Genomic DNA, 27,781 nt, shown 5'->3' on the forward strand with positions numbered 1-27,781 from the left:
TTTCAAAATTCCATAACCAAAGATCCAACCCCCTTCCAGGTGCAAACATTAGACTGAAACAAATACAGCAGAGATTTCAAGTTCAACAAACACAAGCATACAGCTACAACACATACACACACCCACCATGGACACTAACACCAGTTAAAGTAATAAAGGTCCTAGCAAAACACTCAAAGAAAGATACTTCAGCCCCTACATTTAAGCAACTATTCTTAGACAATATAACTAAATTCAAACATCATCATATTATATACACAGATGGGTCTTAAACGGAAACAGGGTAGGATCATCTTATTCTCTTCTTTCTCACTGACTAAATCAACAGAGATTCTTACAGCAGAACTATTCGCAATACATAAATCAGTTGAACATCTATTTACTTTAAAAAACCCAAATTAGTTAATGCTGCATTACAATGTATTGAATCATATCTTCCAAAACACCCACTTGCTCTTGAAATTAAGCACCAATTAGAAAACGCACATTCACCTGAATATAATATCATGATCATCTGGGTCCCCAGTCACATTGGAATAAAGGGAAATGAAAAAGCCGACTTACTCGCTAAAGAACAACTTAATGCAATTCCCATCCATAAACATCTTTATGCAAAAGATATAAATAACTTCTCCCTTAATATTATTAAAAATCTAATACAAGTCGATTGGGACCTTCAAGACGAGAACAATAAACTATATAGAATTAAAGACAAATTTTTCTTGGGAAATAAAATATCAAACCTCACAAGAAAAGACAGAGTAGTAATAGGCCACACAAAAATCACCCATGAATATCTAATAGAAAAAGGTAACCAGCCAATGTGTGAAACATGCAATCTACCTCTGTCAGTCCAGCATATACTAATTGAATGTATTAAGTATAAAGACTCTAGGCTAAAATATAACTTAACTAACAATATCAAAACTCTACTCATCCCTAAATATAATGAATTAATAATCTCATTTCTAAAAGAGACAAAAATATACTCAAAGATTTGAAAACAAATTAAAGAAGACACATTTTTTATTATTCAGATCATTGATATATACGAGCATTGTACATAGATATTTTAGATTTATTTATTTGTTTTGTTGTATTTCTTTATCTGTCTGTCCAATCTATTTACATACACATACTCTTATATTGTACATAGACATTTTATAAATGTATTAACCTGCTTATTTATATAACTATTAAAAATTGTGATAGACGCCAAAAGGTCTAAGTTACCGGTGCGTCTATATACTGGAATTTTTATTCCAGGAGTGCCTCTAAGGAACAAAATAATTTGTCTTTCATTGACGAGTGTATATCTTGGTTTCTATTACGCAAGACTTAAAAATTATTGACTTATGGACTACTAAGAAATTTCAAAAATCTATACATTGAAAGTCAAGATATTGGAATTTCTTGAAATAAAAATTGTGCCTGTAAGAAACAAAATAATTTGTCTCTCATTAGTAACATACAAAAGATCACAATACATAAAATATAAATACGTAATATACTATAAATCTTTGTACAATAATACAAAACTTGCATGCGGTCGTAATATATAAGTTTAGTACATAGTCTTATTACATAAAAAATTTAAAACAAGAGAAAAGTAAAAAGTAGATCAATTTCGTGAATTCTATTGGTCAACATTTTGTAATAAATGATTCTTGGGAGACTCAAGACTATTTTAGTCTCTTTTAAAAAATAATCAAAAGTCAATATACTGGAATTTTTATTCCAGGAGTGCCTCTAAGGAACAAAATAATTTGTCTCTCATTGACAAGTGTATATCTTGGTTTCTATTAGGCAAAATTTAAAAATTATTAACTTATGGACTACTTTGAAGACTATTTTAGTTTTTTTTTAAAGAAATTTTAAAAATCTATACATTGAAAGTCAAGATATTGGAATTTTTATGTCATGAGTGCCTGTAAGAAACAAAATAATTTGTCTCTAATTAGTAATAATAATAATAATCTGCTTTATTGATAACAACATTTTACAAATTTTGTAAACAAAGCTAATAAAATTTAAAGAAATACACAAAAAAAACATACAAAAGATCACAATACATAAGACATAAAATATAAAAACGTAATATACTATAAATTTTTGTACAATAATACAAAACTTGCACACGGTCTCAATATATAAGTGTAGTACGTAGACTTATTACAAAAAAATTGAAAAAAAGAGAAAAGTAGTAAGTTAAAAGTAGATCAATGTCGTGAATTCTATTGGTCAACATTTTGTAATAAACGATTCTTGGGACATTCAAGACTATTTTAGTCTTTTTTGAAAAAATTACCAAAATCTATACACAGAAAATGTTTATTTTAGGAGCCGTCTTTAATAAACAAAATAATTTACCCTTTTAATTGTCCTTTATATTCAATTCAATCATTATAATATGTATATGATAAATAAATCTTTTTTTTTAAATTTTGTCTCTGTGTTCGCGGCTATTCGTCCAACAGAGCTGGCGGGAAGTGGTCAGATTCGGCGGCGGTGTTGTCGCGCGCCGCCCCCGTCCCCTGCTAATGAACGTCACGCCGCCACAACTCGCCCCCCCTCCCCTTCTCCCCCGTAGTTCCCTCGTTTGCCGCCCTCACCCGTGGGGATCTCCCATCCCCCTTGCCGCGATCCCTCTGTAGTGGAGCGGGGTGACGGCGGGGGTGGCCGCCCAACCCTCCCTTTCCCTCCCCCCTCCCCATCAGATCAATAGAATATGTAAGAATGTAGAGGGCGAGGGGTCGGATATAGGATGTACTGAGTGTTTTTTTATTGTTTTACTTAAAAAATAAATTGTGTATGTGGGGAAAATATGTATTAAAAGACTTCGACACGGTTGATCATCCTATCTTGTTGTAGATTCTGTATAAGAGTAGTAGCGGGTTATCCGATTCGAGGTTGGCTAAGTACAACCCCGACACCTGTCAAAAATAAACGTTTTTTTTTTTTAGTTGAAGGTTTGCCATTTATAAAATAATATGGATCGTTTAACAGTCGAACAACGTACTAAAATTATTAAATTGTTCTATAAAAATGGTGATTCTCCTGTGTCAACGTTTAGAGCTTTACGAGCCGATTACGGTCGACATAATCGTCCTACAGAGCAAACAATTTCGAACACAGTAAGACAATTTGAAGAGACTGGATCGGTTACTGATATTGTGAGGCACGTGCATCACCGTAACGTTCGTTCAGCTGAAAATGTCGCTGCTGTGGCTCAAAGTGTGGAGGAAGACCCAAATTTATAATATTATTATTTATAATATTAATAAACAATTAATATTTTTGAAAAAAATGATATACACACTGTATCTTGAAAACTGTGCATTTCCGGACCTATGTTTAGAGACACTTTTTATCATATTTTTTTACAAGGAGTCACCCATTGAAATATCTCCGTCTATTTTTCGACACACCTTGTATTGGTCTCCTAAAGACATCAACTTCTACAAACTAAACAGTAAAAAAAAAAACAACTTTTTTTTTTGATTCAATAAAAAATTACGTTCTTATCGACTATAGGATATTAAACAAAAATATGACGAAGCGAACATCCTATCATCCATCCATTGTGATCCTATAATGCGCTTTGAATAATTACTTGAACAATTACATTGACTTCCTGCAATGATAGCCGACTTATTTATAATATTACGTGGTTGTGTACCGTGGAAATTCAAATAATATTCGATCGATATTTTGCTGTTTATTCAAAGGTTGAATTGAGTGGAGAATTTCGTTCACATGTCCGCGATATATTAATAATTGCTTAATTGCCGTGTTTTTTTTACAATTTTTGTTAATTTATTTATGCGGAGTTGAAATATGATTTTTTTTTGCATTAAATCGTTAATATTGACGAGCACATTTGGCTACAGTAGTAACTCAAAAAAACGCTCAACATAGAGATGTGAAAATTTGCCTACAGATTCTTTAATTCAATTCGTTGGGGTCTATTTCAGCGTTTTCCAGTCATTTATTTAGTTATTTATTCAACGAGTAATTAGCCTAATATTACAAAGAATAAATTAAATTTAAAATCGCCATTGCATGCCTACTCTAAGATGAAGTAAATTCTATATGCCAGGATATAACAACTTACATCATCGTCAGGAAATAGTGTTTTCGGGTTTAATTGGTCCAATTATAGATGAAAAATATCACTTTATTCCCATCCTCCCCTTATTTGTAAACTGGGACAAGCATATATAAATGAGAATTCAACTTTTCCTCTTATTTCCTTATCATGGTTTCATTTTATTAATAGTGTCTGGTTCGTCTGGAAATAGGGTTTTTCGTGTTTAATTGGTCCAATTATAGAAGAAAAATGTCACTTTATCCTTATCCTCCTTTAGTTTGTAAACTGGGACAAGGATATATAAAAGAGAATTCAACTTTTCTCATTGACATTGACTGGTCGGAAACATCACTAAATAATATTTTAAATTTCGGATCATATCACTTATTTTGTTGGGTATGACGTTATAACTGTCTTATTAATTAATACTATACTATTAAAAAGAATGTTAGATGTTAGAATTAGATTAGAATAGAATCCGGGGCCTTAATTTATAAGGGAAGTGGAAGGTTTGTCCAGGATGATTACAGATCCTTTAGTCTCTTACTCGGCCTACTGAATAAATGGGCGAACTTTTACGAGAAAAATAAATTTGTTTTCTTACTAGTGTTAAAACTAGTGCTCATTGGTATATACAAAACTTCACAGAGTGCGTGTATCTATGCTTGTGTCCTATAACTAAGTAAGGAAAATTTTAGACAATTTTGAATATAATCAAATGCCGTTTGATATTTAACTGTCTAGAACGTCTTTTTATTGCCTTGCCTTTATATACAGTTATATCATTATTACTGTATTTAGGCCAATTCCAAAGAAGAAAAAAGAAAAAAAATTTTTTATCATTTATGACCAAAAGAATTTGCCGGACTGATAAACCCTTTCGGTTATAAATGCACCTGTTCTCTTGAAAAAAAACCAGTAAGTCAATAGGTTAGTAAAATGATTAATGAGTAATATGAGTATAAATGTATTGATTTAATAAAACATTTTACTATCCTAAAAAAACATGTCCCAATACAAGTCTTAGCTTTACCGTAATTAAAACACTTACAAGAATAATGTGTAATAATAAGTAATTTACAATGTTTAAATAACCCTTACTTGGCAACGCAGCACTGAAATTTAAAAAATAAGGTGTCAAAATATAATGAATAAAAAGTCATTTCAAATGAGGTATCCTTCAACCCCTGTTAAGATTTTCGAGAGGGAGAGGGTTGAAAGAATCAAAGTGATTTCTACATAAGAATTGTTCTCCCTCGTTAATAAAATTGACGTGTCCTAGCGATTTTATAAAACCCTAACCTGTGTCGAGATAATAAGGGGGGTGGCAAGTTTTCAAATTGACACCCTGTATATAAAGCAAGTAATTAAAAAATAATAAGCCACCGGGGCATCCCACCAAAAACAAACATGGCTTTTATGCAGACAAAGGACAGCAGTGTGGGGTGGCGAGGGATGCTGGAGGAGGATTAACATCATTTCATCCCCGGCATCCGGCAGCCTGATGGCGATATACACCATCACCCCCGCAGTCTGCATTCTTACATATTGATCTGGCCCACCACCCTCTCATTCGGCCTCCCGTCCTCCCTCCCGCCGAGCCCTCCTCATCCCCCGTCCGGGACCCCCGCCGACCGGGACGCGAGGAGGATCGGAGGTCGTTTTTCACCAGTTACACAAAAAGTTTAATTAAATTTATAGGCCGCCTTTTGATATTTAGATTTTTATTTTATTTTTTTAGATTTTTTAATTAATCTGTGGATTTAAATGTTATTCTTGTGCCTGCAAAAGGGGGGGGGGAGTGGTATGAGCATTGAAAGATAAAAAATAAGTCAGTTGCTCTATACACTTAATTTTACAATATATTCCTAGAATCCTAGAACATTTCTGGGATGTTTATGTAAAATTTTTATGGTGAATGTCTAACTTTCAAGTCTTTCAGAATAATTGATCTGCCTTTCGGTGATAAGATTACCAAAGAATGCCCCCAATCGAAATCACCCTAAGTAATGTAAATCCTTAATACAAGACTACGTTTATGCCCTAAAAATCGTCTTCTGGAATGCCTCTGTTTGTGCGTTAAAAATTATATGAAAGACTTTTCAGTGATTCCTGAGTTATAACTAAAAATGTGTCAGCTAAAGGATTTTGATATTGATTGTTGGAATATGTGTTTTAAAATTTTAAATTTGAGGACAAAATTGGCTCTAAGTCAAAAAGTTTCTAAGGTACAAGAATGGTTGAATTTTGGATAATATTCTTGAAATTAATTGAGGAATGTGTGTGCAAATTTTCAAAACTGTATTTTGAGTGGTTTTTGAGTTATGGTGATTTTGTGAATTTTTAATGGTAAAAAGTCGTGTTTTTCAAAAAAACATTTTTTTTCTCAAAATGTTTTTATTTTTTTGAAAAACGCTGAAATAGGTGTCTAATGAAATTAATTGAGGAATGTGTGTACAAATTTTCAAAACTGTATTTTGAGTGGTTTTTGAGTTATGGTCATTTTGTGAATTTTCAATGCTAAAAAAATTGTGTTTTTCAAAAAACATTTTTTTTCTCAAAATGTTTTTATTTTTTTGAAAAACGCTGAAATAGGTGTCTAATGAAATTAATTGAGGAATGTGTGTACAAATTTTCAAAACTGTATTTTGAGTGGTTTTTGAGTTATGGTGATTTTGTGAATTTTTAATGGTAAAAAGTCGTGTTTTTCAAAAAAACATTTTTTTTCTCAAAATGTTTTTATTTTTTTGAAAAACGCTGAAATAGGTGTCTAATGAAATTAATTGAGGAATGTGTGTACAAATTTTCAAAACTGTATTTTGAGTGGTTTTTGAGTTATGGTCATTTTGTGAATTTTCAATGCTAAAAAAATTGTGTTTTTCAAAAAACATTTTTTTTCTCAAAATGTTTTTATTTTTTTGAAAAACGCTGAAATAGGTGTCTAATGAAATTAATTGAGGAATGTGTGTACAAATTTTCAAAACTGTATTTTGAGTGGTTTTTGAGTTATGGTCATTTTGTGAATTTTCAATGCTAAAAAAATTGTGTTTTTCAAAAAACATTTTTTTTCTCAAAATGTTTTTATTTTTTTGAAAAACGCTGAAATAGGTGTCTAATGAAATTAATTGAGGAATGTGTGTACAAATTTTCAAAACTGTATTTTGAGTGGTTTTTGAGTTATGGTCATTTTGTGAATTTTCAATGCTAAAAAAATTGTGTTTTTCAAAAAACATTTTTTTTCTCAAAATGTTTTTATTTTTTTGAAAAACGCTGAAATAGGTGTCTAATGAAATTAATTGAGGAATGTGTGTACAAATTTTCAAAACTGTATTTTGAGTGGTTTTTGAGTTATGGCCATTTTGTGAATTTTCAATGCTAAAAAATCATGTTTTTCAAAAAAACATTTTTTTTTCTCAAAATGTTTTAATTTTTTTGAAAAACGCTGAAATAGGTGTCTAATGAAATTAATTGAGGAATGTGTGTACAAATTTTCAAAACTGTATTTTGAGTGGTTTTTGAGTTATGGTCATTTTGTGAATTTTCAATGCTAAAAAAATCGTGTTTTTCAAAAAACATTTTTTTTCTCAAAATGTTTTAATTTTTTTGAAAAACGCTGAAATAGGTGTCTAATGAAATTAATTGAGGAATGTGGGTGCAAATTTTCAAAACTGTATTTTGAGTGGTTTTTGAGGTATGGTCATTTTGTGAATTTTCAATGCTAAAAAATCATGTTTCTCAAAAAACATTTTTTTTCTCAAAATGTTTTCATTTCTTTTAAAAACGCTGAAATAGGTGTCTAATGAAATTAATTGAGGAATGTGTGTACAAATTTTCAAAACTGTATTTTGAGTGGTTTTTGAGTTATGGTCATTTTGTGAATTTTCAATGCTAAAAAAATTGTGTTTTTCAAAAAACATTTTTTTTCTCAAAATGTTTTTATTTTTTTGAAAAACGCTGAAATAGGTGTCTAATGAAATTAATTGAGGAATGTGTGTACAAATTTTCAAAACTGTATTTTGAGTGGTTTTTGAGTTATGGTCATTTTGTGAATTTTCAATGCTAAAAAAATTGTGTTTTTCAAAAAACATTTTTTTTCTCAAAATGTTTTTATTTTTTTGAAAAACGCTGAAATAGGTGTCTAATGAAATTAATTGAGGAATGTGTGTACAAATTTTCAAAACTGTATTTTGAGTGGTTTTTGAGTTATGGCCATTTTGTGAATTTTCAATGCTAAAAAATCATGTTTTTCAAAAAAACATTTTTTTTTCTCAAAATGTTTTAATTTTTTTGAAAAACGCTGAAATAGGTGTCTAATGAAATTAATTGAGGAATGTGTGTACAAATTTTCAAAACTGTATTTTGAGTGGTTTTTGAGTTATGGTCATTTTGTGAATTTTCAATGCTAAAAAAATCGTGTTTTTCAAAAAACATTTTTTTTCTCAAAATGTTTTAATTTTTTTGAAAAACGCTGAAATAGGTGTCTAATGAAATTAATTGAGGAATGTGGGTGCAAATTTTCAAAACTGTATTTTGAGTGGTTTTTGAGGTATGGTCATTTTGTGAATTTTCAATGCTAAAAAATCATGTTTCTCAAAAAACATTTTTTTTCTCAAAATGTTTTCATTTCTTTTAAAAACGCTGAAATAGGTGTCTAATGAAATTAATTGAGGAATGTGTGTACAAATTTTCAAAACTGTATTTTGAGTGGTTTTTGAGTTATGGTCATTTTGTGAATTTTCAATGCTAAAAAAATCGTGTTTTTCAAAAAACATTTTTTTTTCTCAAAATGTTTTATTTTTTTTGAAAAACGCTGAAATAGGTGTCTAATGAAATTAATTGAGGAATGTGTGTACAAATTTTCAAAACTGTATTTTGAGTGGTTTTTGAGTTATGGTCATTTTGTGAATTTTCAATGCTAAAAAAATCGTGTTTTTCAAAAAACATTTTTTTTCTCAAAATGTTTTATTTTTTTTGAAAAACGCTGAAATAGGTGTCTAATGAAATTAATTGAGGAATGTGTGTACAAATTTTCAAAACTGTATTTTGAGTGGTTTTTGAGTTATGGTCATTTTGTGAATTTTCAATGCTAAAAAAATTGTGTTTTTCAAAAAACATTTTTTTTCTCAAAATGTTTTTATTTTTTTGAAAAACGCTGAAATAGGTGTCTAATGAAATTAATTAAGGAATGTGTGTACAAATTTTCAAAACTGTATTTTGAGTGGTTTTTGAGTTATGGTCATTTTGTGAATTTTCAATGCTAAAAAAATTGTGTTTTTCAAAAAACATTTTTTTTCTCAAAATGTTTTTATTTTTTTGAAAAACGCTGAAATAGGTGTCTAATGAAATTAATTGAGGAATGTGTGTACAAATTTTCAAAACCGTATTTTGAGTGGTTTTTGAGTTATGGTCATTTTGTGAATTTTCAATGCTAAAAAAATCATGTTTCTCAAAAAACATTTTTTTTCTCAAAAGGTTTTAATTTTTTTGAAAAACGCTGAAATAGGTGTCTAATGAAATTAATTGAGGAATGTGTGTACAAATTTTCAAAACTGTATTTTGAGTGGTTTTTGAGTTATGGTCATTTTGTGAATTTTTAATGCTAAAAAAATCATGTTTCTCAAAAAACATTTTTTTTCTCAAAATGTTTTAATTTTTTTGAAAAACGCTGAAATAGGTGTCTAATGAAATTAATTGAGGAATGTGGGTACAAATTTTCAAAACCGTATTTTGAGTGGTTTTTGAGTTATGGTCATTTTGTGAATTTTCAATGCTAAAAAAATCATGTTTCTCAAAAAACATTTTTTTTCTCAAAATGTTTTAATTTTTTTGAAAAACGCTGAAATAGGTGTCTAATGAAATTAATTGAGGAATGTGTGTACAAATTTTCAAAACTGTATTTTGAGTGGTTTTTGAGTTTTGGTCATTTTGTGAATTTTCAATGCTAAAAAAATCATGTTTCTCAAAAAACATTTTTTTTCTCAAAATGTTTTCATGTCTTTTAAAAACGCTGAAATAGGTGTCCAATGAAATTAATTGAGGAATGTGTGTACAAATTTTCAAAACTGTATTTTGAGTGGTTTTTGAGTTATGGTCATTTTGTGAATTTTTAATGGTAAAAAGTCGTGTTTTTCAAAAAAACATTTTTTTTTCTCAAAATGTTTTAATTTTATTGAAAAACACTGAAATAGGTGTCTAATGAAATTAATTGAGGAATCTGTGTACAAATTTTCAAAACCGTATTTTGAGTGGTTTTTGAGTTATGGTCATTTTGTGAATTTTCAATGCTAAAAAAATTATGTTTCTCAAAAAACATTTTTTTTCTCAAAATGTTTTAGTTTTTTTAAAAATCGCTGAAATAGGTGTCTAATGAAATTAATTGAGGAATGTGTGTACAAATTTTCAAAACTGTATTTTAAGTGGTTTTTGAGTTATGGTCATTTTGTGAATTTTCAATGCTAAAAAAATCATGTTTCTCAAAAAACATTTTTTTTCTCAAAATGTTTTAATTTTTTTGAAAAACGCTGAAATAGGTGTCTAATGAAATTAATTGAGGAATGTGGGTACAAATTTTCAAAACCGTATTTTGAGTGGTTTTTGAGTTATGGTCATTTTGTGAATTTTCAATGCTAAAAAAATCATGTTTCTCAAAAAACATTTTTTTTCTCAAAATGTTTTAATTTTTTTAAAAAACGCTGAAATAGGTGTCTAATGAAATTAATTGAGGAATGTGGGTACAAATTTTCAAAACCGTATTTTGAGTGGTTTTTGAGTTATGGTCATTTTGTGAATTTTCAATGCTAAAAAAATCATGTTTCTCAAAAAACATTTTTTTTCTCAAAAGGTTTTAATTTTTTTGAAAAACGCTGAAATAGGTGTCTAATGAAATTAATTGAAGAATGTGTGTACAAATTTTCAAAACTGTATTTTGAGTGGTTTTTGAGTTATGGTCATTTTGTGAATTTTTAATGCTAAAAAAATCATGTTTCTAAAAAAACATTTTTTTTCTCAAAATGTTTTAATTTTTTTGAAAAACGCTGAAATAGGTGTCTAATGAAATTAATTGAGGAATGTGTGTACAAATTTTCAAAACTGTATTTTGAGTGGTTTTTGAGTTATGGTCATTTTGTGAATTTTCAATGCTAAAAAAATCATGTTTCTCAAAAAAGATTTTTTTTCTCAAAATGTTTTTATTTTTTTGAAAAACGCTGAAATAGGTGTCTAATGAAATTAATTGAGGAATGTGTGTACAAATTTTCAAAACTGTATTTTGAGTGGTTTTTGAGTTTTGGTCATTTTGTGAATTTTCAATGCTAAAAAAATCATGTTTCTCAAAAAACATTTTTTTTCTCAAAATGTTTTAATTTTTTTGAAAAACGCTGAAATAGGTGTCTAATGAAATTAATTGAGGAATGTGTGTACAAATTTTCAAAACTGCATTTTGAGTGGTTTTTGAGTTATGGTCATTTTGTGAATTTTCAATGCTAAAAATCGTGTTTTTCAAAAAAACATTTTTTTTTTCTCAAAATGTTTTTATTTTTTTTAAAAACGCTGAAATAGGTGTCTAATGAAATTAATTGAGGTATCTGTGTACAAATTTTCAAAACCGTATTTTGAGTGGTTTTTGAGTTATGGTCATTTTGTGAATTTTCAATGCTAAAAAAATCATGTTTCTCAAAAAACATTTTTTTTCTCAAAATGTTTTAATTTTTTTGAAAAACGCTGAAATAGGTGTCTAATGAAATTAATTGAGGAATGTGGGTACAAATTTTCAAAACCGTATTTTGAGTGGTTTTTGAGTTATGGTCATTTTGTGAATTTTCAATGCTAAAAATCGTGTTTTTCAAAAAAACATTTTTTTTTTTCTCAAAATGTTTTTATTTTTTTCAAAAACGCTGAAATAGGTGTCTAATGAAATTAATTGAGGTATCTGTGTACAAATTTTCAAAACCGTATTTTGAGTGGTTTTTGAGTTATGGTCATTTTGTGAATTTTCAATGCTAAAAAAATCATGTTTCTCAAAAAACATTTTTTTTCTCAAAATGTTTTAATTTTTTTGAAAAACGCTGAAATAGGTGTTTAATGAAATTAATTGAGGAATGTGTGTACAAATTTTCAAAACTGTATTTTAAGTGGTTTTTGAGTTATGGTCATTTTGTGAATTTTCAATGCTAAAAAAATCGTGTTTTTCAAAAAACATTTTTTTTCTCAAAATTTTTTAATTTTTTTGAAAAACGCTGAAATAGGTGTCTAATGAAATTAATTGAGGAATGTGTGTACAAATTTTCAAAACCATATTTAGAGTAGTTTTTGAGTTATGGTCATTTTGTGAATTTTCAATGGTAAAAAAATCATGTTTCTCAAAAAACATTTTTTTTCTCAAAATGTTTTAGTGTTTTTGAAAATCGCTGAAATAGGTGTCTAATGAAATTAATTGAGGAATGTGTGTACAAATTTTCAAAACCGTATTTTGAGTGGTTTTTGAGTTATGGTCATTTTGTGAATTTTCAATGCTAAAAAAATCGTGTTTCTCAAAAAACATTTTTTTTCTCAAAATGTTTTAATTTTTTTGAAAAACGCTGAAATAGGTGTTTAATGAAATTAATTGAGGAATGTGTGTACAAATTTTCAAAACTGTATTTTGAGTGGTTTTTGAGTTATGGTCATTTTGTGAATTTTCAATGCTAAAAAAATTATGTTTCTCAAAAAACATTTTTTTTCTCAAAATGTTTTAGTTTTTTTAAAAATCGCTGAAATAGGTGTCTAATGAAATTAATTGAGGAATGTGTGTACAAATTTTCAAAACTGTATTTTAAGTGGTTTTTGAGTTATGGTCATTTTGTGAATTTTCAATGCTAAAAAAATCATGTTTCTCAAAAAACATTTTTTTTCTCAAAATGTTTTAGTTTTTTTAAAAATCGCTGAAATAGGTGTCTAATGAAATTAATTGAGGAATGTGTGTACAAATTTTCAAAACTGCATTTTGAGTGGTTTTTGAGTTATGGTCATTTTGTGAATTTTCAATGCTAAAAATCGTGTTTTTCAAAAAAACATTTTTTTTTTCTCAAAATGTTTTTATTTTTTTCAAAAACGCTGAAATAGGTGTCTAATGAAATTAATTGAGGTATCTGTGTACAAATTTTCAAAACCGTATTTTGAGTGGTTTTTGAGTTATGGTCATTTTGTGAATTTTCAATGCTAAAAAAATCATGTTTCTCAAAAAACATTTTTTTTCTCAAAATGTTTTAATTTTTTTGAAAAACGCTGAAATAGGTGTCTAATGAAATTAATTGAGGAATGTGTGTACAAATTTTCAAAACTGTATTTTGAGTGGTTTTTGAGTTTTGGTCATTTTGTGAATTTTCAATGCTAAAAAAATCATGTTTCTCAAAAAACATTTTTTTTCTCAAAATGTTTTCATGTCTTTTAAAAACGCTGAAATAGGTGTCCAATGAAATTAATTGAGGAATGTGTGTACAAATTTTCAAAACTGTATTTTGAGTGGTTTTTGAGTTATGGTCATTTTGTGAATTTTTAATGGTAAAAAGTCGTGTTTTTCAAAAAAACATTTTTTTTTCTCAAAATGTTTTAATTTTATTGAAAAACACTGAAATAGGTGTCTAATGAAATTAATTGAGGAATCTGTGTACAAATTTTCAAAACCGTATTTTGAGTGGTTTTTGAGTTATGGTCATTTTGTGAATTTTCAATGCTAAAAAAATTATGTTTCTCAAAAAACATTTTTTTTCTCAAAATGTTTTAGTTTTTTTAAAAATCGCTGAAATAGGTGTCTAATGAAATTAATTGAGGAATGTGTGTACAAATTTTCAAAACTGTATTTTAAGTGGTTTTTGAGTTATGGTCATTTTGTGAATTTTCAATGCTAAAAAAATCATGTTTCTCAAAAAACATTTTTTTTCTCAAAATGTTTTAATTTTTTTGAAAAACGCTGAAATAGGTGTCTAATGAAATTAATTGAGGAATGTGGGTACAAATTTTCAAAACCGTATTTTGAGTGGTTTTTGAGTTATGGTCATTTTGTGAATTTTCAATGCTAAAAAAATCATGTTTCTCAAAAAACATTTTTTTTCTCAAAATGTTTTAATTTTTTTAAAAAACGCTGAAATAGGTGTCTAATGAAATTAATTGAGGAATGTGGGTACAAATTTTCAAAACCGTATTTTGAGTGGTTTTTGAGTTATGGTCATTTTGTGAATTTTCAATGCTAAAAAAATCATGTTTCTCAAAAAACATTTTTTTTCTCAAAAGGTTTTAATTTTTTTGAAAAACGCTGAAATAGGTGTCTAATGAAATTAATTGAGGAATGTGTGTACAAATTTTCAAAACTGTATTTTGAGTGGTTTTTGAGTTATGGTCATTTTGTGAATTTTTAATGCTAAAAAAATCATGTTTCTCAAAAAACATTTTTTTTCTCAAAATGTTTTAATTTTTTTGAAAAACGCTGAAATAGGTGTCTAATGAAATTAATTGAGGAATGTGGGTACAAATTTTCAAAACCGTATTTTGAGTGGTTTTTGAGTTATGGTCATTTTGTGAATTTTCAATGCTAAAAAAATCATGTTTCTCAAAAAACATTTTTTTTCTCAAAATGTTTTAATTTTTTTGAAAAACGCTGAAATAGGTGTCTAATGAAATTAATTGAGGAATGTGTGTACAAATTTTCAAAACTGTATTTTGAGTGGTTTTTGAGTTTTGGTCATTTTGTGAATTTTCAATGCTAAAAAAATCATGTTTCTCAAAAAACATTTTTTTTCTCAAAATGTTTTCATGTCTTTTAAAAAACGCTGAAATAGGTGTCCAATGAAATTAATTGAGGAATGTGTGTACAAATTTTCAAAACTGTATTTTGAGTGGTTTTTGAGTTATGGTCATTTTGTGAATTTTTAATGGTAAAAAGTCGTGTTTTTCAAAAAAACATTTTTTTTTCTCAAAATGTTTTAATTTTATTGAAAAACACTGAAATAGGTGTCTAATGAAATTAATTGAGGAATCTGTGTACAAATTTTCAAAACCGTATTTTGAGTGGTTTTTGAGTTATGGTCATTTTGTGAATTTTCAATGCTAAAAAAATTATGTTTCTCAAAAAACATTTTTTTTCTCAAAATGTTTTAGTTTTTTTAAAAATCGCTGAAATAGGTGTCTAATGAAATTAATTGAGGAATGTGTGTACAAATTTTCAAAACTGTATTTTAAGTGGTTTTTGAGTTATGGTCATTTTGTGAATTTTCAATGCTAAAAAAATCATGTTTCTCAAAAAACATTTTTTTTCTCAAAATGTTTTAATTTTTTTGAAAAACGCTGAAATAGGTGTCTAATGAAATTAATTGAGGAATGTGGGTACAAATTTTCAAAACCGTATTTTGAGTGGTTTTTGAGTTATGGTCATTTTGTGAATTTTCAATGCTAAAAAAATCATGTTTCTCAAAAAACATTTTTTTTCTCAAAATGTTTTAATTTTTTTAAAAAACGCTGAAATAGGTGTCTAATGAAATTAATTGAGGAATGTGGGTACAAATTTTCAAAACCGTATTTTGAGTGGTTTTTGAGTTATGGTCATTTTGTGAATTTTCAATGCTAAAAAAATCATGTTTCTCAAAAAACATTTTTTTTCTCAAAAGGTTTTAATTTTTTTGAAAAACGCTGAAATAGGTGTCTAATGAAATTAATTGAAGAATGTGTGTACAAATTTTCAAAACTGTATTTTGAGTGGTTTTTGAGTTTTGGTCATTTTGTGAATTTTCAATGCTAAAAAAATCATGTTTCTCAAAAAACATTTTTTTTCTCAAAATGTTTTAATTTTTTTGAAAAACGCTGAAATAGGTGTCTAATGAAATTAATTGAGGAATGTGGGTACAAATTTTCAAAACCGTATTTTGAGTGGTTTTTGAGTTATGGTCATTTTGTGAATTTTCAATGCTAAAAAAATCATGTTTCTCAAAAAACATTTTTTTTCTCAAAATGTTTTAATTTTTTTGAAAAACGCTGAAATAGGTGTCTAATGAAATTAATTGAGGAATGTGTGTACAAATTTTCAAAACTGCATTTTGAGTGGTTTTTGAGTTATGGTCATTTTGTGAATTTTCAATGCTAAAAATCGTGTTTTTCAAAAAAACATTTTTTTTTTCTCAAAATGTTTTTATTTTTTTCAAAAACGCTGAAATAGGTGTCTAATGAAATTAATTGAGGTATCTGTGTACAAATTTTCAAAACCGTATTTTGAGTGGTTTTTGAGTTATGGTCATTTTGTGAATTTTCAATGCTAAAAAAATCATGTTTCTCAAAAAACATTTTTTTTCTCAAAATGTTTTAATTTTTTTGAAAAACGCTGAAATAGGTGTCTAATGAAATTAATTGAGGAATGTGGGTACAAATTTTCAAAACCGTATTTTGAGTGGTTTTTGAGTTATGGTCATTTTGTGAATTTTCAATGCTAAAAATCGTGTTTTTCAAAAAAACATTTTTTTTTTTCTCAAAATGTTTTTATTTTTTTCAAAAACGCTGAAATAGGTGTCTAATGAAATTAATTGAGGTATCTGTGTACAAATTTTCAAAACCGTATTTTGAGTGGTTTTTGAGTTATGGTCATTTTGTGAATTTTCAATGCTAAAAAAATCATGTTTCTCAAAAAACATTTTTTTTCTCAAAATGTTTTAATTTTTTTGAAAAAAGCTGAAATAGGTGTTTAATGAAATTAATTGAGGAATGTGTGTACAAATTTTCAAAACTGTATTTTAAGTGGTTTTTGAGTTATGGTCATTTTGTGAATTTTCAATGCTAAAAAAATTATGTTTCTCAAAAAACATTTTTTTTCTCAAAATGTTTTAGTTTTTTTAAAAATCGCTGAAATAGGTGTCTAATGAAATTAATTGAGGAATGTGTGTACAAATTTTCAAAACTGTATTTTAAGTGGTTTTTGAGTTATGGTCATTTTGTGAATTTTCAATGCTAAAAAAATCATGTTTCTCAAAAAACATTTTTTTTCTCAAAATGTTTTAGTTTTTTTAAAAATAGCTGAAATAGGTGTCTAATGAAATTAATTGAGGAATGTGTGTACAAATTTTCAAAACTGCATTTTGAGTGGTTTTTGAGTTATGGTCATTTTGTGAATTTTCAATGCTAAAAATCGTGTTTTTCAAAAAAACATTTTTTTTTTCTCAAAATGTTTTTATTTTTTTCAAAAACGCTGAAATAGGTGTCTAATGAAATTAATTGAGGTATCTGTGTACAAATTTTCAAAACCGTATTTTGAGTGGTTTTTGAGTTATGGTCATTTTGTGAATTTTTAATGCTAAAAAAATCATGTTTCTAAAAAAACATTTTTTTTCTCAAAATGTTTTAATTTTTTTGAAAAACGCTGAAATAGGTGTTTAATGAAATTAATTGAGGAATGTGTGTACAAATTTTCAAAACTGTATTTTGAGTGGTTTTTGAGTTATGGTCATTTTGTGAATTTTCAATGCTAAAAAAAATCATGTTTCTCAAAAAACATTTTTTTCTCAAAATGTTTTCATGTCTTTTAAAAACGCTGAAATAGGTGTCCAATGAAATTAATTGAGGAATGTGTGTACAAATTTTCAAAACCGTATTTTGAGTGGTTTTTGAGTTATGGTCATTTTGTGAATTTTCAATGCAAGTATTTAACAGAGAATCCCCTTTTGCCGTTAAATATATCCTCAGGACTCCTCTATATCGGTGTAAAAAATGATGAAGATATTCTAAGTACTTTCTAAGTTGTATCCGAAAATATGTGATGCTGAATACAAATCTTGATATTGTATGTTAAGAATATTGTGAATTTGAAAACATCGAATTTGATAGCTTTTGGACCTACGTAGACAAAATTGCCTCTAACTCAGCAAATGTCTGAGATACAAGATTCGTGCATATATGAAATTTTTAGGCAATAAATACTCTTTATTTGCCTGAAACTGTTTTTAAAATATTCCAGTTATCGAAAGAAAATCCATCCTCGAGAAGTTTTCTGCACTAATATAAAGAAGCAAATAAAAAATTTCTAAGTGGCTTTTAGGTTATATAAAAAATTCTTTGAATTAATTACGTAAAAATGAAAATCCTTTTCAATAAGAAATTCTGGATTTCATTAATGTTTCAAGAACCTTAAGCGGTGGTTCAGGATATTCAAACATTAGTGAAACTCAGGTGAAATGACTTGAATGTTCCCCAAAAATGCTACGAAAACTCTAATTTTTTTACCCCATACAAGATTTAATAACCAAAAAAAAAAAAAACTAACGCTTACCAAAACCTATCGGATTTCGCTATTTCCAACCACCCCGAGACAAAGACAATAACGTTTAATATAAAATAAGTCCCAGGGGTTGCACAAAGGGAGCGAGTAATAATAATAAGCCGTATTGAAGTAAACTTCGATCGATTAGAAGAAAGAAGGGAACCAGGGGTGTTTTTATCTCAGGGCAGATGTACGACGCTTTCAAGCGTGTTCATTTTTAATTGATATTTTCTGTATATATAATAAGATGCATTAAATAGTGTAGTATAGTGTTATTGTCTGATCTTCTAATTTCTTTTTTAGTTTTTTATTAACAATTAGTCTCTTTGTCCTCACTACTACCTGCAAATGTAACGTACTTTTGACTCTTGAGAACTTCCCAAAACTAAAATAATTTGATGCACAAAACTCATGATTCCCAGATAAGCGATTGCACTATGAGACCTTGACTTATTTCGTAGTAAAAGCTTTTGCTTCTGTTTCCAGGTGCCTTAGACGAAACGAACGGTAGTCCAGTCTCGGATTCTTCACTTTCCAGCGAGCAGCTGGGTCCCAAGCAGCGTCACCAAATGAAACATAGAGAACTCTTCTTGACCCGACAAGTATGTCTTTGTGTTTTTTTGCGTTTTTTACATTTTTTTTTTAAATTAATTTTCTGTTTTAGGTGGAGACCCTCCCGGCCACCCACATCCGCGGCAAATGTTCGGTGACGCTCTTCAACGAAACGGAGGCGCTCTCCTCGTACCTCAATAAGGACGACATGTTCTTTTACTGCCTAGTCTACGACCCTGCCCAGAAAACACTTTTAGCCGATAAGGGAGAAATACGAGTTGGTACAAAGTATGATTTCTGATAGCATTTTAAAACAGTTTATTTGCTTATAAAAAATACAAATATTCTAATTACATTTAGCATTAAGAATTTTCGAATATTGAAATATATAAGAATCACAAAACCGATAACACCTTATAAATAAATAATGGCTTTATTTGTACTTTTCAATAGTGTACATAGGCGAAGTCTAGCCAAAGGCTAATCTACTTAACCTATTTTAACAAATAATATAAGGGAAATTATTTTAGATAGCACAACAAAAATTTGCGTTTAAAATGGTAACACTAATATTAATATAAAAATGAACAGATATATACCAATTGGTCCATAATAATCAAAAATTATAAAATAAGAAATAGATACAGTTTTTAGGCAACAGTTATATATATAATGCGTAATATTTGGAGGTAGCTTTGGAACACAGTCTTGCAATATTGACGCTGATATTGAATCACAACCGTGTGCATTTGATTTTAGGCTTCAGACTATTTTAGAAATTTAATAACGGTCTATAAACTGAAGCAAAATAGTCCTTAATTTGGTTTGCATCTCATAGATTCAAAGGAATAGGACGATTATAGACATTTTTTAGACTTAGATTATTAATAGCTCTTTATAACTGTTGATGAAATTGCAGACAATTTCTTTTTTCTTAGTTTATTTTGTCAAAATAAAATGTAAAAGAAACATTTCTGGGTATGAGCCAATATGGTACACAATGTCCGTGGTAAACTTAACTTGTTTTTTCTCTTGCTCGCGTGTACCAAATTGGTGCGCATTTTTTTTATACTAAAAACTCCTTTCCAACAACTATTTCTCAAAAAATAATCTTATGACGCGACCAAGATTTAAGCAAAATAATAGCCTGGGCCAGGAGTAAAGTTTCAAATATTAGGGCTGGTCGTTTAACGTGTTAATCTTATAAAATGAGACAGTGTTGTAAATTAGAGATGCGCGAATAGTATCTACCCGATACTTTAATATCTGATACATGCGAAGATTCGAAGTAATCGAATCCTTCGACCACAACTACTCGTTACACGAAATATTTTTTTAAATCCCAAATTTCCATGTCACCGGTGGCTGCTTATGCGTACTAAATATATTTTATAAGTAAAATATCAATCAAACGCGGCAATCTCCATAAGTCGTTAAGTATCAAAGTCGGCTACCTCCACTTTGACCAATAAGAAGACGCCTCGTAGCGGCCTAATAGAAAGAGCTAACAGAAAAGATTAAGAGATCTACAGACGAAGAGGAAAAAAATTAGCTACTGAGAAAAAAATTCATAAGCTAAGAGCTAATGCCTTTTTTGAATTGCTTAAGGAGTCACGCGATGATTTAATAACACTATCTTTCGATTGCCAAAAAAACCTTGTGCTTCCAAAGGTGCCAGATGAAAGTGCGTATTATTCCAGGCAACTTTATTTGTATAAATTTACCATAGTCCAGGGGACATCTAAATGGAAGCTTACTCAAACAAATTTCTTTTCGTATTATTGGACGGAGAACGAGTTCGGCAAAGGTTCCAACGAAATTTCTTAAGCAGTATTCGAGAGGCTTAACAAAATTGATTTTAAACCGGAGGTCACCACCGTTAGATTAATGGCAGATGGTTGTAGTGGCCAAAACAAGAACACTACTCTTATCGATATGTGTTGCAAATGGCTTTTGTCAAAAGGGCCAAAACATGTTGAGACCATAGAGGTAATTTTTATGGTCTTCTTGCCAGCTGATAGGGTCTTTGGCAATATTGAAAAAGAGATAAAAAAGTTGGAAGTTTTAACACAGCCAACAACCTATTTGGCATTGTTTTCAAAAAACGCCACAATTATAATAATAATAATAATAATTTCTTTATTGCTTTCAAGATCTAATTTAAATAGACAATAGCAACGTCACAAAACGAACAAAATTAAAATTTGATAACATCTACACAGTACATACTGCTAATAAAAATAGTAAGAACAAAAAGATAATGTTGGACATAATATTGGGTGCATTACCTTACCACATATATCTCAAGTATGATACATTATGAAAATAAATAAATTAATAAACAAACCCTTAATATTAATCATAATACACATTTAAAATTGTAAATCGAAACTATAGATACACTTGCCCAACAGATACCTTTCAGTGTGTTTCCTAAACTTCATGATATTTTTCTCTTGCCTTAGGGCGAGAGGTAATCTATTATATGTTTTAATAGCAGCAAAGGCAGGAGATCTTTGAAAAAAGGCAGAGTGATGAGTTGGGACACTCAGTTCAGCTCTCCCCCTTGTCACAATAGACATACCCTCAGCATAATGATCTTCATTAGTTTGAAAAAGATGCAGGTGTTTCTTTGCAAAAATAGCTAACATAAGAATGTACAGAGCTGGAACAGTGAGTAGACCAAGCTTAGTAAAATAAGTCCTACAAGACGTTTGTGGTGTGAGTCTGAGCATGCATCTTATGATCCGTTTTTGTGCTATAAAGACTGACACGGCGTCAGTTGAAGATCCCCAAAACATCACACTATAAGTGATTAGAGATTGGACCGACGCATAGTAAATTTGCTTCAGACAATTTAGGGAAAGCTCTTCTCGTAGACGCCTTATTAACGCGCAGAAACTATTTAGTTTTTTGCCAAGAGTGTCTATGTGTGGGACCCATGTGAGACAGGAGTCAATTTGTATACCAAGGAATTTTAAGGAAGCTACCTCTTGAAGAGACTTTTTTTCAAACTTTACAAGTAGGGAATTTTGAGGTAAAGTTTTGGAGAATGTCACTAGCCCGGTTTTAGTCACTTAGGTTAAAATTTTAAGGTTTTCAATTGGAAAGAAACAATCTGGAGTGTTTTAAGACCAACCGGTACATGGCATTTTTCTATCAAAAATACAAAACGGTTCATCCTACGAAAATGTAAAACTGGAAATGTTACCATCAGAGGAGAATTACATTACAAAAATAATTTGCAAACATTTAAAAGTGTTTTACAGAAACGATGTAGTCTTCATAATATGATTGACCCTGTTATTATAGAAAGTGGTCTGCAAAAAGTTAATTCGCTGAAACTTAAAGATGTCGATAAACTACTTACTAAGCACTTTGGTAACAATTGGAGGTCCCTAGAAGAGCTTAGATTTTATAAAGATGTTCTCTCTAATGATATCGAACAAGAGGAGCTAGTAGTTAAAGAAGGAGAAGATAATATTACGTTAACAGTTGATGAAGAAACTGAAGAAGCCACCTGTAAATTTATTGAAGAAGTTCCTTCTATTTTGATATAATTCGTTTATTCATGTTTCAAAATGTTTTCTAGTTACATCATTTTGATAATAATATGTTTTCTTTAATTATATAATAAATGAAATTATTTGTAAAAACTCTTCAAAATATTATATAAGATTTAGCATTTCATTTCAACTAGTTTTGGCATCAAAAACGGCATTCTACAATATTTTTCCCTATTTTTTTCTTAAAATGGTTAGGAATTTAGCTAAACTTTCCTTACAATTTGCCATAGTTTGCCATTTTCTGTTATGTGAAGCCTTTTTGCTTTAATATCAGGAAGAATAAAAGTATAGCAAAATTTTGTGCTTTGCTTAAAAGTCAAAATGATGGAGATTGCCATCTTTGATACTAGGCCCCTCAAGTATACAAGTAATGACTACTTTGTAACGGATACAAAGTATCTGATACTTAGATATAAAGTATGAGTATCTACTCGATACTTGTAAAAGTAATCGTTGCCCATTACTATTGTGAATGTTACGAGATTGCAAATGAACCAACCCGTTCCAGGTACCAATGTGATATCCAACCGTTACTGCGCGAGGGCGAGAGCGACCAGCGCGACCTCACCGAAACGGAAACGTTAGCGTGGACGCCCCACCACAACCTGAGCGACCGACAGATCGACCAGGTGCTGGTCGTGTCACGTAGCGTCGGTACGTTCGCCCGCGCCCTCGACTGTAGCTCGAGCGTGAAACAGCCGTCGCTGCACATGAGCGCGGCCGCCTCCAGTCGCGACATCACGCTCTTCCACGCGATGGACACGCTGCACCGGCACCGGTACGACCTCGCGGACGCGTTGTGCTCCCTGGTGCCGAGCAGCGGTCCGGTACTGTGCCGGGACGAGATGGAGGAGTGGAGCGCCTCGGAGGCGAACCTGTTCGAGGAGGCGCTGCTCAAATACGGGAAAAACTTCGACGATATCAGGAGCGACTTTTTGCCCTGGAAGACTTTGAAGAATATTATCGAGTATTATTATATGTGGAAAACGACTGATAGGTAATTATATATTTTTTTATATTTATAGTTTTCTTTTTTGCGTATAATGATATGGCAGAGGTGGGTCTTGAACAGATGCTTACATGGTTAAATCGACACGTACTTTGCTTAAATATGACAAAAACCTTTTTTATGACTTACTCGCCTGATTTGTTTGATAAACCTAACAAAAAACAAATATTAATTCATAACAATATTTGTAAACATAATCAAACTTGTCTTTGCAATAAAAATATTAATAAAGCAACTAAAATAAACAAATATCTTGGTGTTATGTTGAACCAACATTTAAAATGGGATGAGCATATAATATACCTTAATAAAAAAAATTAGAATTTTTTTTATAAGCTTTTTCAAGTTAGAGAAATTTTAAAGAAAAAAATACTTATTGCTTTATATACTTGCCTTGTGGAGTCCATACTAAGATATTGCATAGTTGTATGGGGAGGTGCCTATAGTAACAGTATTAAAAAACTTTCTGTATGTCAATATATCATATTAAAAATACTTCTGATGATTTATATTATACCTATCAGATTTTAAATATTCGAAACTTATATATACACAATGCTTTGAACTATATTATAAAAATAAGTAACCCTACAGAGGCTACCTATATATCAAGAGCAAAATTACAAAAAAATCTCCCTATTCCTTTTATGAAAAATTCCTTATGTCAGAGATTTGTAACATATTATGGACCTGTGCTTTTTAATAGACTTCCTGCTTCAATTAAGAACACTCTGCATAAAAGAAGAAGAAAATTCAAAAATATTACAAAAGACTTTCTGTTAGAAAACCCTGAGTACAGTGAGGTCTCGATAATCCGGATCAATAAAAACAACGCTGTTCCGGATTAGCAAAAAATCCGGATTACCGAAACACTATGTTAAAATTGAGGATATTGCCTTAACCTATTATAATTATTAAATTAAAAACATGGAAATGGTGTTTTATCAAATTTTATTTATTTAAAACAAAACAAACACATTCTTTATAACGAATAGAAAATTATTGGGTAATATACATATAAATACATATGTATGTAGGTACATAATGTACTTAAATGCAGCCATAACACATACAGTAGGTCAATTTTTTTATGACAATAACATTAGTTTGGGTTAGTAAAAAAATGTGTAATTTGGGTCTGCCTACAGGTTTTTAAATTTTTTATCACTGCTGTTTCTCTCAGCCTCCTTAACGTGACAAGTTCTGGCAGTTCCACGTCATTTTCTTCCGCCCATTGCAGACACACATTGAAACTCTTAACTGCATCCTGATGCTTCACAGTATTTTTAAGTTCAGGAACAATTTCCTGAATTCTCACCACTTGCTAAGTCTGGAACTAGCTCGTCATCTGCATCAATCCACTGATTTACATCCAAATGTGTAAATGAAGTTTCTTTTCCTCCTAGTTGATTAATCATGCCAGATATATTATCTTGAATGTTATCGGTCAAGTTTTGTTGGCCAATTTTTTCCTTCAATACACTTAGTGGCATCAAATCGTCGGAATCATACTCTGTATCAGATGAAACAGCTTGGGTGGTTTTTGATAAAATATTGCGCCAGCATTTTTCTATGGTCTTTGAAGGAATTTTGCTCCACGCATCTTGGAGCTCTACTAAAAATGGCTCAACGGCTTCTGGGTTATTGCTTAGTTTTTCGCCACTCACTTTTAGACAACGCAAGCCATGTCGCTTTTTAAAATTTGTTAGCCACCCTCTACTTGCAAGAAATTTGTTATCACCATAATGTTTTTGATAAAGCTGTTTAGCCTTTTCGGATAGTATATCTGAGGTTATAACAGCATGCCTCTGCCTTTGAGTTAAAAACCAATTCCGTAAATACACCTCCATTTCGGGATATTCCGCTTTGCGTAAGCTTTTCTTGGTGCCTGGTCCAGTAACACAATGTCCAATAAATCTAGAAACAATAAAAACAACTTGAAAAACCCCCCACATATAAACATGCATGCAATTTATCTTTTATCATGAAAACTCGTCCATGCAAGTCAAAACTTTTAAAATAAAATGTCATGCGTCCACATTTTTATCTGTCACACAACTTTATCTCTCAGAAAAAAAAACAATAAAAACTTACTCTTCTATCTTATCAGAATGCTTCTTGATGTCTGATATTGTCGATGTTCCAACGTTATATTCCATAGCTAAATTTTTAGCGATATATCCTTTCTTTAACTTTTGAACTATATCATTTTTCTGCTAAATAGTTAAAGCCACGTGTTTCCGTTTTGGAGCCATCCCTACACTGTCCTACACACGTAATGGTCAAGCGACTAATAACAAGTAATAATAATGTACTTTAGAGACCTGTTAAATCAAAAGTTAAAGAAATAAAATCCCTTACATTTTTGTGTTATTTCAATTATTGTTTTCTTATAATTATGCAATGCTTCTCGCGTTCTCGCCGCCTTTGCTTTTTCGTCGCCATCACCTCTTCACCTCCGTCTAAACTTATAAATATCGTAATGCTAATAAGATATGGTTATTTTACTGTTATGTTAATAGTTAATTAGCTTAAAATTAAAAATACGCAAGCTGCAAAATTTCTATTAGAGGACAGTTAAGCATACAAGTTTTTAACTTAGGCCTAACCCTCCTGAATATTATTTATGTATATGTAAGAACTATTTTGAATAAATTTTGATTTGATTTGGTATACATAGTATTCTTCAAAAGCTGGGGCTGTTCATGGAGAAAACGTACAATAAATAAATAAATAAATATTCTATACAGGCTGTACATTTGAAAACTTCCCTTGCTTTAGTATCTATATTGCAGTTAAAATATGAAAAATCGCAAAGACACTCGTCAATTTTATTTGAAAGGGGGATGCTTTAGATGAATATTTTTACACTTCTTGTTTCAACCCTCAAAAACTTTTGCATTGGCAGTACAAATGATTAGAAGAATAACATTACACTCTTAAAATAACAGGAAGAAAATCTAGCTTAAATAATGGATTTTCAATAAAACACATAGGATCTACTTATCTACTTTACTATCTTAAGAGTCGTTGAAAATGTTGTCCATTTTCCTGTAAACCATAGGAAAATCTGTTTTTTTCTGAAACTCTGAAACTCCCTAAATTTATTTCACAGCGAATTGACTGGCGTTCTGCTGCAATTCGCCTTATAAGATCAGTAGATTGTGTTTTAGAAACAATGGATTTAAAAATATAATAAATAAGTCAAGGTTATGTTAAATCCGGTGACCTGGAAGGCCATTCAATTGGTCTCCTTTTAACGGTTATAGGTCCATTAACAATAACACTCAGGAGCATAATGTAATTGTACTTTTCTCACGTATTTATGAACTATGCAGACGGGAGAAATAATTTCATAATAGTCGTCAAGGATTCTTGGGACTCACATCGGTTTATATGCATAAAAGAGGGTCAAAAGTCCACTTTTTCACTTTCTACCGCATCTCACCTCTCGAGGACATTCTAAATCATTATGAAATTGTACTTTTCTTACGTATTTATGAACTATACAGACGGGAGAAATAATTTCATAAGGATCGTCAAGGATTCTTAGGACTCACATCGGTTTATATGCATAAAAGAGCGTCAAAAGTCCACTTTTTCACTTTCTACCGCATCTCACCTCTCGAGGACATTCTGGACCATTATGAAATTGTACTTTTCTTACGTATTTATGAACTATACAGACGGGAGAAATAATTTCATAATGATCGTCGAGGATTCTTGGAACTTAGATCGGTTTATATGCATAAAAGGGGTTAAAAGTCCACTTTTTCACTTTCTACCGCATCTCACCTCTCGAGGACATTTTGGATCATTATGAAATTGTACTTTTCTTACGTATTTATGAACTATACAGACGGGAGAAATAATTTCATAATGATCGTCAAGGATTCTTGGAACTTAGATCGGTTTATATGCATAAAAGGGGTTAAAAGTCCACTTTTTCACTTTCTACCGCATCTCACCTCTCGAGGACATTCTGGATCATTATGAAATTATACTTTTCTTACGTATTTATGAACTATACAGACGGGAGAAATAATTTCATAATGATCGTCAAGGATTCTTGGAACTTAGATCGGTTTATATGCATAAAAGGGGTTAAAAGTCCACTTTTTCACTTTCTACCGCATCTCACCTCTCGAGGACATTCTGGATCATTATGAAATTATACTTTTCTTACGTATTTATGAACTATACAGACAGGAGAAATAATTTCATAATGATCGTCAAGGATTCTTGGGACTCAGATCGGTTTACATGCATAAAAGAGGGTCAAAAGTCCACTTTTT

The 27,781-nt window shown here is 29.9% G+C and overlaps 1 protein-coding gene across 1 annotated transcript in view; it reads left to right on the forward strand.

Moving 5' to 3' along the window:
* The window catches only part of LOC126736225 (metastasis-associated protein MTA1), a 66,218-nt gene that overhangs the window by 21,048 nt on the left and 17,389 nt on the right, over positions 1-27,781 (forward strand). Inside the window, exons 3-5 of the mRNA XM_050440484.1 lie at positions 18,846-18,961; positions 19,024-19,199; positions 22,986-23,474. Of these exons, the coding sequence (XP_050296441.1) occupies positions 18,846-18,961; positions 19,024-19,199; positions 22,986-23,474 (781 nt within the window). The remainder of the gene's footprint in view (positions 1-18,845; positions 18,962-19,023; positions 19,200-22,985; positions 23,475-27,781) is intronic.

The sequence above is a fragment of the Anthonomus grandis genome, chromosome 5, assembly GCF_022605725.1.
Source record: "Anthonomus grandis grandis chromosome 5, icAntGran1.3, whole genome shotgun sequence".
NCBI classification, from domain to species: Eukaryota; Metazoa; Arthropoda; class Insecta; order Coleoptera; family Curculionidae; genus Anthonomus; species Anthonomus grandis.